General features: G+C 36.4%; 1 protein-coding gene across 4 annotated transcripts in view; it reads left to right on the top strand.

Annotated features, from left to right (window-relative positions):
* Positions 1-13,999, top strand: part of LOC106879842 (uncharacterized) — a 25,292-nt gene extending 11,293 nt beyond the window's left edge. For 3 of the 4 annotated variants that reach the window (XM_089340474.1, XM_089340475.1, XM_089340476.1), the window contains exons 2-9: positions 3,263-3,401; positions 5,955-6,050; positions 6,710-6,808; positions 7,732-7,830; positions 8,298-8,438; positions 11,331-11,429; positions 11,911-12,009; positions 13,018-13,999. In XM_089340474.1, coding sequence (XP_089196600.1) covers positions 3,282-3,401; positions 5,955-6,050; positions 6,710-6,808; positions 7,732-7,830; positions 8,298-8,438; positions 11,331-11,429; positions 11,911-12,009; positions 13,018-13,458 — 1,194 coding nt within the window. In that variant the 5' untranslated portion in view covers positions 3,263-3,281 and the 3' untranslated portion in view covers positions 13,459-13,999. The remainder of the gene's footprint in view (positions 1-3,262; positions 3,402-5,954; positions 6,051-6,709; positions 6,809-7,731; positions 7,831-8,297; positions 8,439-11,330; positions 11,430-11,910; positions 12,010-13,017) is intronic. The other variant, XM_089340477.1, reaches the window with a different exon arrangement.
* Positions 14,000-17,344: the final 3,345 nt, after the last annotated feature.

The following is a 17,344-nucleotide window of genomic DNA, read 5'->3' as shown; positions in this document are numbered from 1 at the left end:
TATACACACATATATATATATATATAGATAGATAGATAGATAGATAGATAGATATCTTTTTATTATGGCCACACAGGGCTAAATACAGAAAGTGGACAAAATACAGTGTAGAGCTTTTCTATTGCGGGTGGGGGTGGGGTGGGGGTGGGGTGGGGGGTGGGGGGTAGAGTCTCGATCAAACGGGATCGTGAAAAGAAAAAAATAGATAGGTAGATAGATAAATTACAAAAATACGTATAGAGAAAATCGCATCTTTAATTGTAGAATTCACCATACAAAGCCAACAATTGTTTCTATTGTGTCAACAAAGCCTTGTGATGAAGGCGATAAAGCCAGTGACAGATTAACCCTTTAGCATTCAGATTAGATGTAATGCTAACTTATTCGCATTGTTTTGAATTGATCATGGATTATCTCATAACTTCAAGATTTCAGTGATGTGATTGGTTATTTTCAGAATGACATTGTAGGGTAGGTATAAAAGGCCAGATCTGACTGGTTTGAACTTTCTAGAACATTCAGAATATTTGGGCCGGATATGATCCGTTTAAATGCCAAAGGGCTAATTCTACCACTCATTGTTAGCTTGCACTTATGGAATTTTCATTAGTATTTTAAAATGTAGTTGATGCGAGGTCTTGCTTTTTGAATTAAGTCAAACCCCTTTCTTTGTTATTTGTATTATTATTTTCCCCCCCCCCCCCTCGAAAGCAGGGACATTTGAACACGAAAACATTCTGAACCAGCAAATATAACTCAAGTTGCTTCTGTTACCCCTATTACTTTTACACCATTCAAAACACATAACTAACCGACTAACCAACCAGAGTATGCAAATGATCACTAATTATTACAGCTGCTTATATTGTTAATTAAGCTGATAGCTAATTAATTTCCAGATTTTTTTTCAGTATTGATTTGTTTTAAGATTAATGTTTCTTACATACTGCTCATAAAACTATTTTACCAAGAAGAATGTGTCCTGTTGGTATTCATGAATTCATATAAAGGCAATAGGCAATACTGTAAAGTGTAATTAAAAATGGAATGTTTTAATTAATGTATTGTGATTTTCTAGTGCTTTGCATAATTGATGTGATTGTGTTAAAACCATTACTTTCATTTTTAAGAATTCCATTTCATTTGGCAGTACCTGTATACCATTATTTACTGGACTACAATGGGATCTCGAATATAAGGTGACCCTTTTTTGTAAAAAAAGATATTTTATCCTTATATCTCTTTTTACATTCAGTTGATGATTATGATAATGATGATGGTGTGTGTGTGTGTTGGTGGTTGGGTGTGTATGTATCTATACAGCAAGGGAACCTGTGCATGTCCACTCAACTTGCTAGAAATAACAGCAAAATTTTCTTCTATTTGCACCGTACTACTTTTAAAAATATGATGGACATATTTGATGATGTAGCCTTTGAAAGACTAATTGGCCAAGGATAGAGTGCTTTTTATCATAGGTTTGTTCAATTAGGGCGACTTAGGGTTTAGGAGTAGGATTAGGGGTTAGGGTTAGGGTTAGACCACATGTTAAAGGGGCACTTATCATGCTTGAGCCAGGGGCTACGTCTTGCTTATGTGTTATATTTTGAGCTTTGTTTCTTTGGCTGGATGCTCTTCCTTGTTGCCAATGCACCCAGTATAGGGCAAGGTAAGGAATGACCTGACACTTAGAGCGATTGTTGTATAGCCTTATGTGTGACCCACAGGTGTTATCATCATCATCATCATCATCGTTTAACGTCCGCTTTCCATGCTAGCATGGGTTGGACGATTTGACTGAGGACTGGTGAAACCGGATGGCAACACCAGGCTCCAATCTAATTTGGCAGAGTTTCTACAGCTGGATGCCCTTCCTAACGCCAACCACTCAGAGAGTGTAGTGGGTGCTTTTACGTGTCACCCACACGAAGGCCAGTCAGGCGGTACTGGCAACGGCCACGCTCGAAATGGTGTCTTTTATGTGCCACCTGCACAAGAGCCAGTCCAGGGGCACTGGCAATGGTCTCGCTCGAAAATCCTACGAAGGGCAGTCAGGCGGGTACTGACAACGGCCACGCTCAAAATGGTGCATCTTATGTGCCACCCGCACAAGAGCCAGTCCAGGGGCCCTGGCAACGATCTCACTTGGCTTGCCGGGTCTTCTCACGCACATCTAGATATATATCATGCTGTCACCTTGCTGAGAACAATATTACATACACATTGTGTAATGTAATATCACAGGTGAGCATGTACAATGTGACGATTTCGACATGTGATATCCTCTTCACTGTCCAGTCTTTTTCTGGTGGTTGTTGTGTTCTTGAGCAAGACACTTTATGTCACGTTGCTCCAGTTCATTCATCTTTTGTATCGGCCTTTGTCTTTCCCTTGGACAACATCGATGGCATGGAGAGAGGTGGGGTGCTAGTATGCATTGGCAACTGCTGGTCTTCCTTAAAACAAATTTGCCCGGACTCGTACCCAGTGGGGGAACTTTCTAACTGCAATTCCATGGTCATTCATGATTGAAGGGAGTCTTCCTTTTCTTGTTGTTTAGCATCAGGTCAGTTCTGATTGATTAAGGTGCATTCCAGTGTGACTATCCTGCCCTTTTGGGGATTAAGGGTGTCTGAAGACTTCAATATGTAATGTATCCTGCCTGTTTTTATTTAACTCAGTAGGGTCTGATATGGGGGTATTTTTGGCTACTATTTCTTGCAGATCTGCATCAGTCAGTCAGTAGAAAAACTAGTTATTATCCACAGATGTGTTGTTCCAAGATGTTCCATAACTCTGCTTAATGGAGAACCATCTTTTTGTTTTGTTCGAAGTCAGTCTTGGTCAAAAAGATTATAGAATGTATGTAGTTTTGTACAATAACCAAGTACTTATTGTACAAACTCCAGATGGCATTTTCTCTCTCACTCTGTAGTTTATACAAATTCATTGTTCCAAGATATGTCATATCTCTATCTACTGCAGGGCCATACCTTGCAGTTCCAACTTCTTTTTGGTTGTAAATTTTGTTATAAAAAATTCAGTTTGTATGCCAGAAAATATATTGTATATAATGTAAAACCTCTTTCTTAAAAGAGTTAAATGTGATTTAACAAAAATTTGACTACTATTTCTAGCTTGAGTCTTGCTTGTTGCCTTATCTGTCAGTTATACTATGGAACTGATGAAAGAGTTTATTGTTTTAATTCACTATCTTGAGGTATTTTGAATGTTATTCTCAAAATAATACATCTTTGTTTAGGTGATTAACAAACACAAACATGGGTCAAGCAGTCAGCAGACAAGAGAAATTTTGGGAATCATGTGGTTACGGTCGTATTTCAGAAGTAAGGAAATTCTTGGAGGAAGGTTCTGTTGATGTAAACTGGGTGTCATATACGGTAAGTTTGATCCTGTCTGTTCACATTGTTGTTCTTTTAACCTTTTAGCATTCAGATTATTCTATCAAATGTAATGATTATTTATTCATGTTATTTTGAATTAATCAAGACTTGCATTCCACTTTTCAACCATTCATTAATAAGTTGTACATGAAAACTATAAATAGAGATGTAAACATTGGCTTTTCATCCTATGGTCTTCATTTGCAATTATAAGACAGTAATTTTACATAGCAGGATGCAATTACTCTAGTTGGAAGATTGCTAATTAATATGTAATTAATACGTAATTCATTGGAAGATTGGGAATCCAAAGAAAGTTGCAGTGATGTGCTTTGGCTATAATTATTCAAATGGAAAACAATTTGTCTTAAGAAAGTTTAATAAGTTCACTTGCTGTGAGCAGAGAAGAGAAAGTGGTGTTACCTCCTGGGCTGTGGCATAAGTATACATTCATCTACAGCCCAAGCAACAGCACCACTTTTTCCATCCCTCCTGCACTCTCATTTGAAGGGCAAACCATTAAATAAGGGATTTTTCATGCCTCACAATAACTGAAATCGTTGAATTCCCCTGTATAATGATTTTTGAGTTCATTTTAATCCTTTGAACACAGAAAGCTGATATCATCATCATCATCATCATTATCGTTTAACGTTCACTTTCCATGCTGGCATGGGTTGGAAATCCTCATCCAGACCTAATCCCAATGGTGGATGTTCAAGAATAAATGAAGGGCAGATTTTCAATCCTGGGATCATCCTGAGGTGTGAGGTGCTGGGGACAGTTCACTATCTCAATGTGGCCAATGATTTTATATAAGAGGTTATATAGTATTCAAAGATGGCATGTATGTGTTGGGAAGTTTTCTACTAGGTGTTGGTGGGGAGGGGGGGGGGCAAAGTAGGATTGTTTGTTTATAGCTTCCTTGGTTTCCCTTGGATTTATTTGGCTTTTATATTCATTCAGTGTTTATGTGTGTGTTTGTGTGTGAAGGTAGATGGATGTGTATGTGTGTGTGTGTCTTGTGATATTGCTAAGCCAGGTGTGTATGATGAATTAGAAGCAAATTGTAAATGATTTTATTTTTAGAAATCAGGTGTGAAATCATTTCCTCAGGGCACCATGTATTTGTGTGTGTGTATGTCTGTGTGTGTGTGTGTGTGTGTGTGTGTGTGTGTATGTGTAAGTGGAATTTTAATGGATAAAAAATAATTGAGGTGGCACATAAGATGCACCATTTTGAGCGTGGCCGTTGCCAGTACTGCCTGACTGGCTTCCGTAGGATTTTCGAGCGAGATCGTTGCCAGTGCCCCTGGACTGGCTTGTGTGGGTGGCACATAAAAGACACCATTTCGAGCGTGGCCGTTGCCAGTATCGCCTGACTGGCCTTCGTGCTGGTGACACGTAAAAGCACCTACTACACTCTCTGAGTGGTTGGCGTTAGGAAGGGCATCCAGCTGTAGAAACTCTGCCAAATTTAGATTGGAGCCTGGTGTTGCCATCCGGTTTCACCAGTCCTCAGTCAAATCGTCCAACCCATGCTAGCATGGAAAGCGGACGTTAAACGATGATGATGATGATGATGATGTAGCTATGAGGTCAAAAGGTGAGAGTTAGCTGTATGTCTCAACCCTTTGTCTTTCCTGTGTCTTTCTCACTTGTGATGAACAGGACATATTTCCCTGGCGTCCATATGAGATATCTTTTATCTTTTACTTGTTTCAGTCATTAGACTGTGGCCATACTGGAGCACCGCCTTAAAGAATTTTAGTCAAATGAATTGACCCTAGTACCTTATTTTTCTTTATAACCTGATACTTATTTGCCGAAACGCTAAGTTATGGAGACACACCAACACTAGTTGTGAAGTGGTGATGGGGGACAAACACAGACTCAAAGACAAGCACACATATATATATATATATATATATATATATATATATATATATATATATATATATATATATATGTATGTATGTATATAGTTGCTTTGAATTTGCTTTGGAAATCACTGGTTTAAATCAGTGGTTCTCAACTGGAGTCCATATCATTCTTAGGGGTCCACATAAGATTTCGCTGTTAAAATTTATGCACAATAAATTGGTCAAACTTCTACAATACACAAAATATTTCAACCATTTTTTTTTATAAGATTCCTAATAATATTTGATTAAAAAATATAAAAGGGATATTTTTAAACATGAAATGGCTAGAAGGGGCCCACCCAAATAAAATAGGAATCAAAGGGGTTCATAGGTAGGGAATGGTTGAGAATCATTGATTTAACTCTTTAGTATTCAGGTTTCTTTGTCCAGTTTATTGCTCATTTATTCACATTGTTTTGAATTAATCACACATTACCTTGTAGTTTCAGTTGTGTGCTTGTGTATTTTTAGTATGACATTGTAGGGTAGGTGTGAGAAGTTGGATCTTTTATCATAAAACAAGTAGAATATTTGGACCAGATATGGCTGGTTTAAATGCTAAATGGTTAAATAAATGTGAAATAATAAGTTCTTTTCTTTTTCTATTTTATTTTTTTAATTTCAGCATGACTGCTGTCCTATCCATGTGGCGTCTCAAGGGAAAATAGAAATTGTGAACATGTTGCTGGAAGCTGGTAGCAAAGTTAATGTAAAAGACAATGTAAGTTTTCCAGATAAAACTTTATAGAAATGAGAAAATAGTGGAGTGAGATAAATGCTTGTACAGGTTAGACTGCTTAAATTTGGCCTCGTTAAACTCCGAGGGACTAGCACATTCTGAATCTCCAACCATTTGTTTGGTTTTTTATTACTTTATATTACAAAAAAAACAGCAATACTAAAAACACCTGTTTGGAAACATTCTTAGTTATTTCCTGTTTTAGACTTTGTTCTCATCATCTGGATCTGACAAGACATCAAGCATATATGTGAAATGAGATGGCTATGCTGTGATGGGATGGTTGTAGTTAAAGAATTGCTTAAAGAAAAGTTAGTTTAAAAAAACATTTACAATAAAATGACTAAATGATATATATACAAAGAGGATTTTGCCAATTGTTGTCTGGTAATTTCCATAACTAAATGATTAAAATTTAGTGGTATTTTTTAAATGGAGGACAATAGACTACATCACATATATATATATATATATGTGTGTGTGTGTGTATATATATATATATATATATATATATATATATATATAACTGGTGTTTTAAAATAGTCATGTTTTTGTTTAAAATAAACTTTGTTCAATTGGATATATGAGCATATAATAGAAAGGAAATATTTAATTGTGTTTTTCTTTTTCATTTTCTCTAGCGTGGCAATCTTCCGTTACATCATGCTGCCATGAAAGGTCACACTGAAATTATCGATATTTTGATGGAAAATGGTTCAGAAATAAACGTCCAAGATAAGGTTTGTAATTATCCTAGAATTGTTTGTTTTATTCAGAGTCTTTTATGCCTCCAGGACTGTAGTTCTCAAATGGAGAGTCCATGACAAAATTTTCTAAGTTCCACAAAAAAAAAAAAAAAACCCCCAACCATCAGCCATATTGCAGTAGTATCAAACAATAAGGTTTGTCACTATGGGTGGACTCCATGGAGGCTTATGGCTCAGTGGTTAGGGTTTTCAACTCAAGATTGTAAGGATGTGAATTTGATACCCTGCAGTGCCTTGTGTCCTTGTGTCCTTGAGTTCACTCATCATTGTTTATTGTTGTTTAACCTCCGCTTTCCATGCTGGCATGGGTTGGACGGTTTGACTGAGAACTGGCAAGCCAGGAGGCTGCAGCAGGCACCAATCTGATCTGGCAAGGTTTCTACAGTTGGATGCCCTTCCTAACACCAATCACTCTGAGAGTGTAGCGGATGCTTTTATGTACCACCAGTATGGGAGCCAGTCAGGCAGTACTGGCATTGGCCACACTCAAATGGTGTTTTCTACATGTCACTGGCACGAGTGCCATTCAGGCAGAACTGGCATCGGCCACACTCAAATGGTGCTTTTTATGTGCCACCAGTATGGGCATTGGCCACGCTTGAAAGGTGCATTGTACATGTCACTGGCACAGGTGCCAGTCAGGCAGCACTGGCATCAGCCACGCTCGAATGGTGCATTTTACATGCCACCAGCACAGGTGCCAATCAGGCGGCACTGGCATTGGCCACACTCAAAATATGTAGATAATTATGGAGATTATGATTCTAAAAAAAATTCCTGAGAAAAGTGAAAATTGAAAAATTTGGAGGGGTTGGTATAGGGGGAAATCAAAATCTTAAAATGCCATTTTTTTTGCAGAATCAGAATCTCAGATTTTCCATTTTCGTGTTTTCCAGAATGGTTGGAGTCCTCTTCACTGTGCTGCTTATTGGTGCCATCTTGAAGCGGCTGAAGCTTTGATCAGTCACGGAGCTGATATCTCCCTTCTCAATAAGGTACCGATATTTCTTCTAACATATATTCACCCATTACCACGACCACCACTACTACTACACCACTACCACTACTACTAAACCTCCACTGCCACCACCACCACTACTACTACTAAACCACCACCACCACTACTACTACACCACTACCACTAAACCTCCACTGCCACCACCACCACTACTACTACTAAACCACCACCACCACCACCACAACTACTACTACTACTACACCACTACCACTACTACTACTAAACCACCACCACCACCACTACTACCACTACTACTACTAAACCACCACCATCACCACTACTACTACCACTACTACTAAGCCTCCACTGCCACCACCACCACTACTACTACTACTACTACTACTAAACCACCACCACCACCGCCATTACTACTTCTACTTTTTTTTCTTTATTGAAAAGTACATATTTTAACTTCAGTTCATTTTCTTTCCTTTTCTTTTGTAGGATGAAAGGTCTGCTTTACACGAGACTTGTCGGAGTCCTGAAGATGACGAAAGTAAGCTTGGCAAAATTGCCAACCTCTTTATCGCAAAAGGCTCTGATGTTAATGCGAAGAGCAGCGATGAAGGGGAGGTAAGCAAATTGGTAAGAGAAGCACGGTTTCTTGGTCTGCTGCCAACCTAGACGCATGCTTTGCCTCTGGACAATGTCAGCAGGTAGAAAAGTGCTTTTTGAGCTATGCTTATGTTTAATAAGCTGTCCTTTTTTTCTTTTTAAACATTTTTTTTTGTAAATTATTAAATTTATTTTAAGAGTTTTACATCCTATAGGCAGAGATGGAGTCAGCTGATTACTAAAAATATTATTAAACTATTGTTGTGATTAATTAGCATGGCTTATAATTTTTTTAATTGTGAAATAATAACAATAGACATTATTTTGTCACTGTCTAAGAGTTAAGTGATATTTCTAGCAAGATTTTAATATTGTTTAATATACAACTGTGTTGTTTTATAGTCTCAGTGCTTTGCCCTAATACGTTACTCAAATGAATCAAACTAATGCTGCAAAGTCTGTTGATTGACTTGTATTGACTGGTATTGACTGGTACTAATCTGTAGAACTAAGCATTCATAATTAAATCTTTTCTCTCATTTACATATTAACGATATGATTAATATGTACAAAAATGTTCAAATGAATTTACTCTAATAATTGGTTGTTTTCTTCATACATATAAGTGAAATGGCAGACTCCATGGCAACTAACAATTGGCCTGTGCCAGCGAACAGTAAGTACAAAAAGTTCACAAAGCGGAGAATAAGTTAGTTTGCTGTGTGGAAGAGGAGAGATCTGACAGTTCAGACTGGGCCCTTCACTGGAGAAGATCTTTTCATCAGGTGAAAGACCCTGTTGAAAGTGCAAGATCTCTTCTCTTCATTGCAACAAATTAATAAACTCCATTTTGGGAAATTTTTGTTCTTCATACATCATAGGATGGAAGGCATTTTTTTTTTGTTTTTTCCTGAAATCTTTATATCTCTATAATATCAAATATGTTGGGTGATGATTATCTCAGAAAACTTATCCCTCTTGTAATAAATGCCATTGTACATTTATATATTTCATGTCAAGCAAAAAAAAAAAATAATGTCAATATTATTGGGGTTGTTTCCCTTGATTAATGTATTATATGCTTGTGTGTGTGTGTCTTAATGTGGCAATTTCATATTTCATGTAGAGTTTTAAAACGTACAGCAAAAGTATTACACTTTCTAATTATCTATATACTATTAACAATCAGAATCTGTATTTCTGTTTGTGTCTGTCAGGATATTAGCAAAAAAGCAGGTTTCAACTAACATACTAACATAATCTTAAACACAAACCCTTTGCCTAAAATAACTTCTAGTATATTTCTAGGTCTCGGGACTTTCAAAACAGAAGAATTTGTTGCTTATTTTAGTAACACAGAAAGAAATGATTTCCATCTCTTTATAAAGATGTGTGAAAATGAGGGAGAATGGGAATAGACAGTTACAAAAAAAAAAATAAATAAATAAAAGAGGAGTTGAAAAGAAAACAAAGTAAAGAGTTGGAAGTGAAAAAGAAAACAAAAAATTTATGACAGACAGAGATGCATAGAGAGAGTGAAAAGCATTTATAAGAGTCACAGCTGCTATAGTAATGATGTGTACAGTCATGGCCTAAAGTCTGCAACATAGGTCTGAAAATTAGAATTTTTATATTAAATACCCAAATATATACATACGTTGTATATATTTGAATCGAATTGTATGTGGCCATAACAATTTTAGTTTTTATAAAAATGTTCCAAACTTTTGGCCATGATTATATATGCAAGATGGTGAGCTGGCAGAATAGATAGCTGGGCAAAATGGCTTAGTGACATTTTGTCTGTCTTTATGTTCTGAGTTTGAATAAGTACTGCACTTTAAAAAATAAATACTGGTATTGAATTGTTCAACTAAAACCTCTCAAGGTGGTGCCCCAGTATGGCCACATTCCAACAATTGAAACAAATAAAAGATAAAAGACATTAGTGGAAGATTCTGCTTGGTTTATGAGTTATGTATAAAAATGGAAGTTGCCAACTGTATGAAATTCATGCACTGGCCAAACATCTACAACCCTTTAGAATCATTTGACTATGCATATGCAAAAATGGAGTTATACTTAGCATTTTGTACACTATACAAGACACACGAAAAAAATAATCTGATAGACAATTTATGATATTTATTAATTTTCATCATCATCATCATCGTCATCGTCATCATCATCGTCATCATCATCATTTAATGCCCATTTTCATGCTGACATGGGTTAAACGGTTTGACAAGAGCTAGCAAGGTTCCAGTCCTCTGTTTTGGCATGTTTTCTATGTCCAGATGCCCTTCTTAATGCCAAACCACCCTCTTAACAGAGTGTACTGGGTGCTTTTAATGTAACACCAGCACAGGTGCTTTTTACATGGCACCAGCATGGTGAATTTTAAAATCATTGAATTATAATTACCAGTTGCTAATTATAATTATTAATGATTTGATAGATTTAAATAACAATCATTTTCTATTTGATTGTTATTTGCTGCTATTTCTCTGCATTGAGAGGTCACAGCTCCAGTGCTATAGGTATGTGGTCAAAATGTTTGCAGGAAAGAATCGCAAGAGGGATTCTTCAAGCTGTGCTGTAGGAATAAACCAAGACCAAGATGGTTGGACAATGTCTATGGACTAAATTGGTCACACTTGGAAATCCAGCTGGAAAATGTAATGGCGGTTGCTTCTGATAGGACCCTATGGCAGAAGGGCCTTAGGACTCTAATCCCATAACCCTCTTAGGAATAGTGGGCAGAGAAGACAGATTGATGTGGGGGGGGGGGGGATTTGCAATGTTATCAGAGTTATTAATGAATTTAAATTTAATTTTAGATTGAATTTTAGAAAAAATGTTTAGTTCCATTTACAGAGAATTGGTCTCTAATTAATTTCCTGTTTTTTTCCCCAAATTTAGGCTGATTTTACTCCTTTGATGTTTGCTGCTTACCATGGACATCCATGCGTTGCTCAAGCCTTGATTAATGCCGAATGTGATATCCATGCCTTTGGGACTGTAAGTAATTTCTAGTTTAGGTGTTGTTGTTGTTGTTATGTGACCTCTGGTCAACTCTGATTAAACACAAAGACCACTCAAAAATTAAGTAAAAAAAACGGAAAAATAATGCAGAATTCTTGTCCAGGATCGAATCGATCCCAAAATCTAATCTGTTCGTGCCAGTCATGAGGCCAAACATCCCTGAAAGTTTCATCCGAATTCATCCAGCGGTTCTTGAAATATCTTGTCCATGGACAAACAAACAAACAAACGAGCAAAACTGAAAAACAATACCTCCGTCTTCGCTAAGGTTGAGGTAATAAAGCTGAAGTAAAGAGTAAATATATAGTGTATGTGTTTAATTGGCAAAATATGGCCTTACCCTAAGTATAACAATATAGAATTTTTTTTTTTTTGTACTTTTATATGAAATCTGTTTTGTAGAATCTTTTTCTGATTATGATTTGTCTTAAACTAATCTCTTCCCTTTTTAATTCAGAATGGCTGGACTGCTTTACACTGGGCAACCGATCGAGACCAAAAGGAAGTTGTATATTTGTTGTTAGAAGCCGGATGTGATCCTACTGTTAAAGGAGAAGTGAGTTGAGAAAAATGCCAACAAACCTCATTTCTAATTCCATATTTATTTTACATCTTGTTTTTCTGTACTTTTCTTTGTGGCAGGATGTTACCAGCCAGTTGTGTTCTTCATTGTGTTACCATTTTTCTTTAAAAAGTGTGATGATGATGATGATGATTCTCAAAATCATCAAGAAAATAAATGTTCACCATGGCAACGAGACTCGATATCAATGCAAACTGGAACCAATCCAAAATATTGATTTAACAATCCAATTTGTTAGATTATCACTATATAGAAATAATTATAGTTGGAGATGTCTCTAGTTACTATGCTGTTTGACATGCAACTTCCATTGTGACATGTCTGTGTTATGAAGCTTTCATCAGGCTTTCATTATGTTTTACTATTGTTATAATTCATCATCATCATTCTCATCGTTTAACGTCCACTTTCCATGCTGGCATGGGTTAGACAATTCTGTTGTCTTATCTTTAGAGCAGCAGTCCCCTACCCTTTCCACTTTCATGCAGGACAATTTTTTCCAGACCTAGGCATCCCACACATAACAAATCACAATAAAGTGCATAATATATGATTTAATAATTGCATATATAACACATGAAGGTGCATGGCTTAGTGGTTAGAGTATTCAACTCATGATCGTAAGATCATGAGTTCAATTCCTGACACTTTATTTCCTATCGCTCCAGTCCACCCAGCTGGCAAAAATGAATTGTACCTGTAATTCAAAGGGCCTTCCTTGTCACATTCTGATGATATTTCGGAATACAATTCCTTCTTCAGATCTTCTTAGATGGAGTAAGGAATTGTATTCCGAAATATCATCGGACTATAGATAACTAAATTACAACAGATATATAGTCCATTTTTTATATTATAGTGCATTGTTGTACCATTGAAAACTTTTTATTCTTTACAAACAATACACAATGCTTCAAGCGAACTACAATACTCTCTTATAAATATATAGTTAAACCTGCTGTATCTTTGCTTGTATTACAGAGAGGAGAGCTGGCTAGTGAACGTACTAAAGACAAAGAATTGAAAAATGCTCTTCGGAATGCAGAAAAAATGTTTAAAGAACTGAGTATTTTAGATGAAGCTGATAAAGCATTGCAAAAAAGCCAAAATGCTAACGGATCTGCTGCAGTTCCGATTGGAAACTCTCACCAAACAGGTGCAATGATCTCACCTACTGAATCCGATAAAGTTTTACTCTCTGTGAGTTCCGTTAGCTCCAGATCTGCTCCGTTGGTCGAGGAAGAACAGACTGGAGTAAGTGATAACGAAGAAGACTACATAAACTGTTCAAAAAAAGAAGAAATTTTCAACAACTGTCAAATTAACGACATCAAACATGGTGATTACGAAAAAAACAGTGAAAGCAATGCAACTGACTTAATGAACGACAAAATGTCTCTGAACGAAGGTGAAATAAGATAAAAATAAAAATACTAATGAAAAAAAAAAAATTATTAAAAAACAAAAAAAAGCTGTGCAATGGAACCTTCTCACAACACTAAGTTATAATATACACAAGAAAAGTGTGTATATAGATATAAATTTGCCACATTCTTTTAACAATAAGAATGTTTGAATTTAAAAACATTACCACTCATTCCCCGCTGAGAGGGGGAATGAGTGGTAATGTTTTTAAATTCAAACATTTTATCTTTTCAAGTATGGCATGGCTTTCTGAGCTGTTGACCACATAATTTCTTTTTTTTTTGTAACACATGATGTTGACAGTTTGAAAATTCATTCCATCAGTGTTAATAAAATAATTAATCATCTAACATTAATTTAAGGCATATGTCAGTTATTTTCTCTTTGGAAAGGTAAGGCTTATCCACAACTGTTTGTTTTAGAGTTTATGAAGACGTCTTCAACAACTTCTACAATATTTTCTTTGTTTTTTTTTTTTTTTTGCTTTTTTCCCCCTTAAATTATGAATTAAAGTCAATATGTATATAAAAAAAAGAAATTTTCTACAGGTTTATTTATAATTAATTTATAATTATTCGACTTTATTTCAAACTTGTTTTGAAAGTGAAACACTGCAATCATCATTGTCGTCATCATTTAACATCCTCTTTTCCATGCTTGCATGGGTCAGACAGAGGTTGTCGTCATCATCATCATCATCATTCTTTAATGTCTGTTTTCCTTGCTGGCAAGGATTAGACAGAGTTCCCTCACGGCAAGTTTTTTCATGCCTGGATGCCCCTCCTATTATCAACCCTCATCTGTTTCTAAGCGAGGTCAGACACGTGTTTTTGCAATAGACTGGAAGTGAATGACACTGCTTGTATGATGGGGACAATCGTTTACAACACTTTCATGCAATGTCAAGGCAAGGAAACACAAGAGCACATGTGCACACACACAGACACACACACAATAGGCTTCTTTCAGTTCCTGTCTCAAATCTACTCACAAGGCTCTGGTCAGTCTTGGAATGTAGTAGAAAGACAGTGGAATTGAACTTGGAACCGCAGGGTTGGGAATAAAGTTTCTAACTACAAAGCCACATCTGCAGCACCTTATGTCTGCACCTACCTGACCACATTCCCTTTTCTTCCTGAGAAAACAAAGAATCAGAACGCAGGATCTTGGACCAGTACTGCTTCTCTTCAGTTCAAAGATTTGAACAAAGTCGACTCCAACAATGCGGGCCTTGCCGTCCACTCAAGAAAACACATAGTAAATGATCCCCAATCACTTGAGCAAACTGAGTCCTCAACTCGTTCCCTTTGCTGAAAGGTTTGTAAGGCACCAGCAGGCCTCTAGGGACACATTCGTGTCCATAGAACATGATTACCATTTTATTTTACTGAACTCACATTTGTTGTTCATGATGAGAGAACCCATCATATATATATATGTGTATATATATATATATATATTTAGAGTATTTTGGAAATTCCTTGATACAGTTATAATATTTGGAGAGAAGATTTTTTTCTCAAAGAGTTAAGATTGAGATAAGAACAGAAAGCACTTACACATTATTTATAAAAGCAAAGCCTACACACATTTTGTGAAATTTCTTCCCAAAGGTTGGTGTCTTTCGACTTTCTAAATAGGTTCTTTTCTCAATCTTATGTGTGTGTATATATATGTATATATATAATGGACCCGGAAGTTATTGTTTGCAAACATCAGCAGTAATTTTATTCAGCTGAATACACGTCATTGATTGGTTAAAATTACCCAAATACGACAACTTTAACACGAATTAACTTCTGAGATACAAAATTTTGTCAAAAAGTTAAGAGCAAACGCTGTTCTATGTGACACATTCTGCCAGTATCCAAAGTTTCAAAGTGTTTAGTTAAAAAAAAGTTAATTAAAACGTCTGGTCTAACCCTTTTGGTTAGAAAAAAATCAAAGGCTGCCATTGAGATTCGAACCCACATCATTCTATTTATAGCTTTGTGTGTGTGCTTCGAGATATACTATTCCAGAAAAGAATATCTTATATACATACAGTAGAGACGAACAGTAAGAACGAGTACTCAACACCGCATTGGTGGATAAATATATCTTTATTTGTGGATTTCCTTCATTAGTTTAGGTTTCGTGCTTTTCAATTCGAACTTTTCAAATGTTCCACTTATAAAATGGTTGTAACATCTCCGTTTTGGATTTGGTTGCGCGAGATATCACGAAACTAAATTTGGTGATACGAAATACAAAATAAAATAGGATTGGTAAAAGGGAGGTAATTATTCCGGAGACTGGCAGTTGTTGCTTTCCTTACATTACTATTAATCTTGAAAACGACGGCACATGTCTGTGCGTGTTTACACTTGCTGCCCGCAATTTGAGGGACACGTAATTGTATAATAAATGTGTATGCATGCTCTGCGCAAATTGAAGTATTTTTAATAGGAACATGATAGAAGATAATTATAGTTGGCTCCCGAATAGAGGCGCTAGGATTTTCAGCCATACGAATAACAACGTTGAGAGTACTCCACAAATATACCATCGTCGTCGTCGTCATCACCGTTTAACGCCTGCTTTCCATGGTGGTATGGGTTGGACGGTCCGACAGGAACTGACAAGTCAAAAGATTGCGCAAAGCCTTGCTGTCTGCTTTGGCATGGTTTCTACAGCTGGACGTTCTTTCTAATGCCAACTAAATTACGTAGTGTGCAGGGTGGTGTTTACACGACACTAGCACTGGTTGAGGTCAGTAAGTAATTTGCAAGACAAGACCCCTCGAATGAGATTCGAACCCACATCATTCTATTTATAGCTTTGTGTGTGTGCTTCGAGATATACTATTCCAGAAAAGAATATCTTTATATACATACAGTAGAGACGAACAGTAAGAACAACTACTCAACACTGCATTGGTGGATAAATATATCTTTATTTGTGGATTTCCTTCATTAGTTAAGGTTTCATGCTTTCCAATTCGAACTTTTCAAATGTTCCACTTATAAAATGGTTGTAACATCTCCGTTTTGGATTTGGTTGCGCGAGATATCACGAAACTTCAAACTATAACGTTTCTTTCTTTTCTGGAAACTCGCCATGTACCAGCAGCTGATGGCTCACGGACCACCACTTTGAGTAGCATTAATCTAGACTACATCATCCAGTGTTCTATAGACTGTAAAACGTAATTTGAGGGAGAATTGATGGTTATTTCTAGCAGGCCAAACGACCATGTAGTAACACTCTTTTTGGCCTCACATGAAAATAACTATGTTAAACACACATAAATACATATGTACATATATACATACATAACACACACATGGGTGCATGCATACATACATACTTATTTATATATATATATATGTACATACATACATACACATATATATATGAGTAGCACTGGCATAGAGGATCCCTAAGTGAAACACATGGACATCAGCAGAAGCTTCTCGCCTAATCAGGAACATCATGATCTCCTGACTTGCTCCAGACCATAAATTTAACTTCTTGAGATAACTAATCATTTAGATTTGTTATCGTAAGACATAGACATAACTGTGTAGTTAAGATTACATTCCAGCCACGATGTTGTGAATTCAGTGGCAACATGTGACGTCTTAGGCAAGTGTCTTTTATCATGGCATTGTGTTGATCGATAACCAATAACTTGTGAGTGAAAATGTGAAGAAGCCTGTCATATATATCTTATATCATTTATCTTTTATCTTGATTGAGGTCATGCTGGAGCACTGCTTTGAAGAATTTTTAGTCAAATAAATCGATCCCAGTACTTGGTTTGTTTGTTAAGCCTGGTTCTTATTCTACTGATCTCTTTTTGCCACCACCACTTGACAACTGATGTTGTCAAGTGGTGGAG

Source organism: Octopus bimaculoides, chromosome 23, assembly GCF_046866305.1.
Source record: "Octopus bimaculoides isolate indiv1 chromosome 23, ASM4686630v1, whole genome shotgun sequence".
Classification (NCBI taxonomy): Eukaryota; Metazoa; Mollusca; class Cephalopoda; order Octopoda; family Octopodidae; genus Octopus; species Octopus bimaculoides.
Note: the sequence above shows the minus strand (reverse complement) of the source record. Positions and strands in the feature narration are given on the sequence as shown.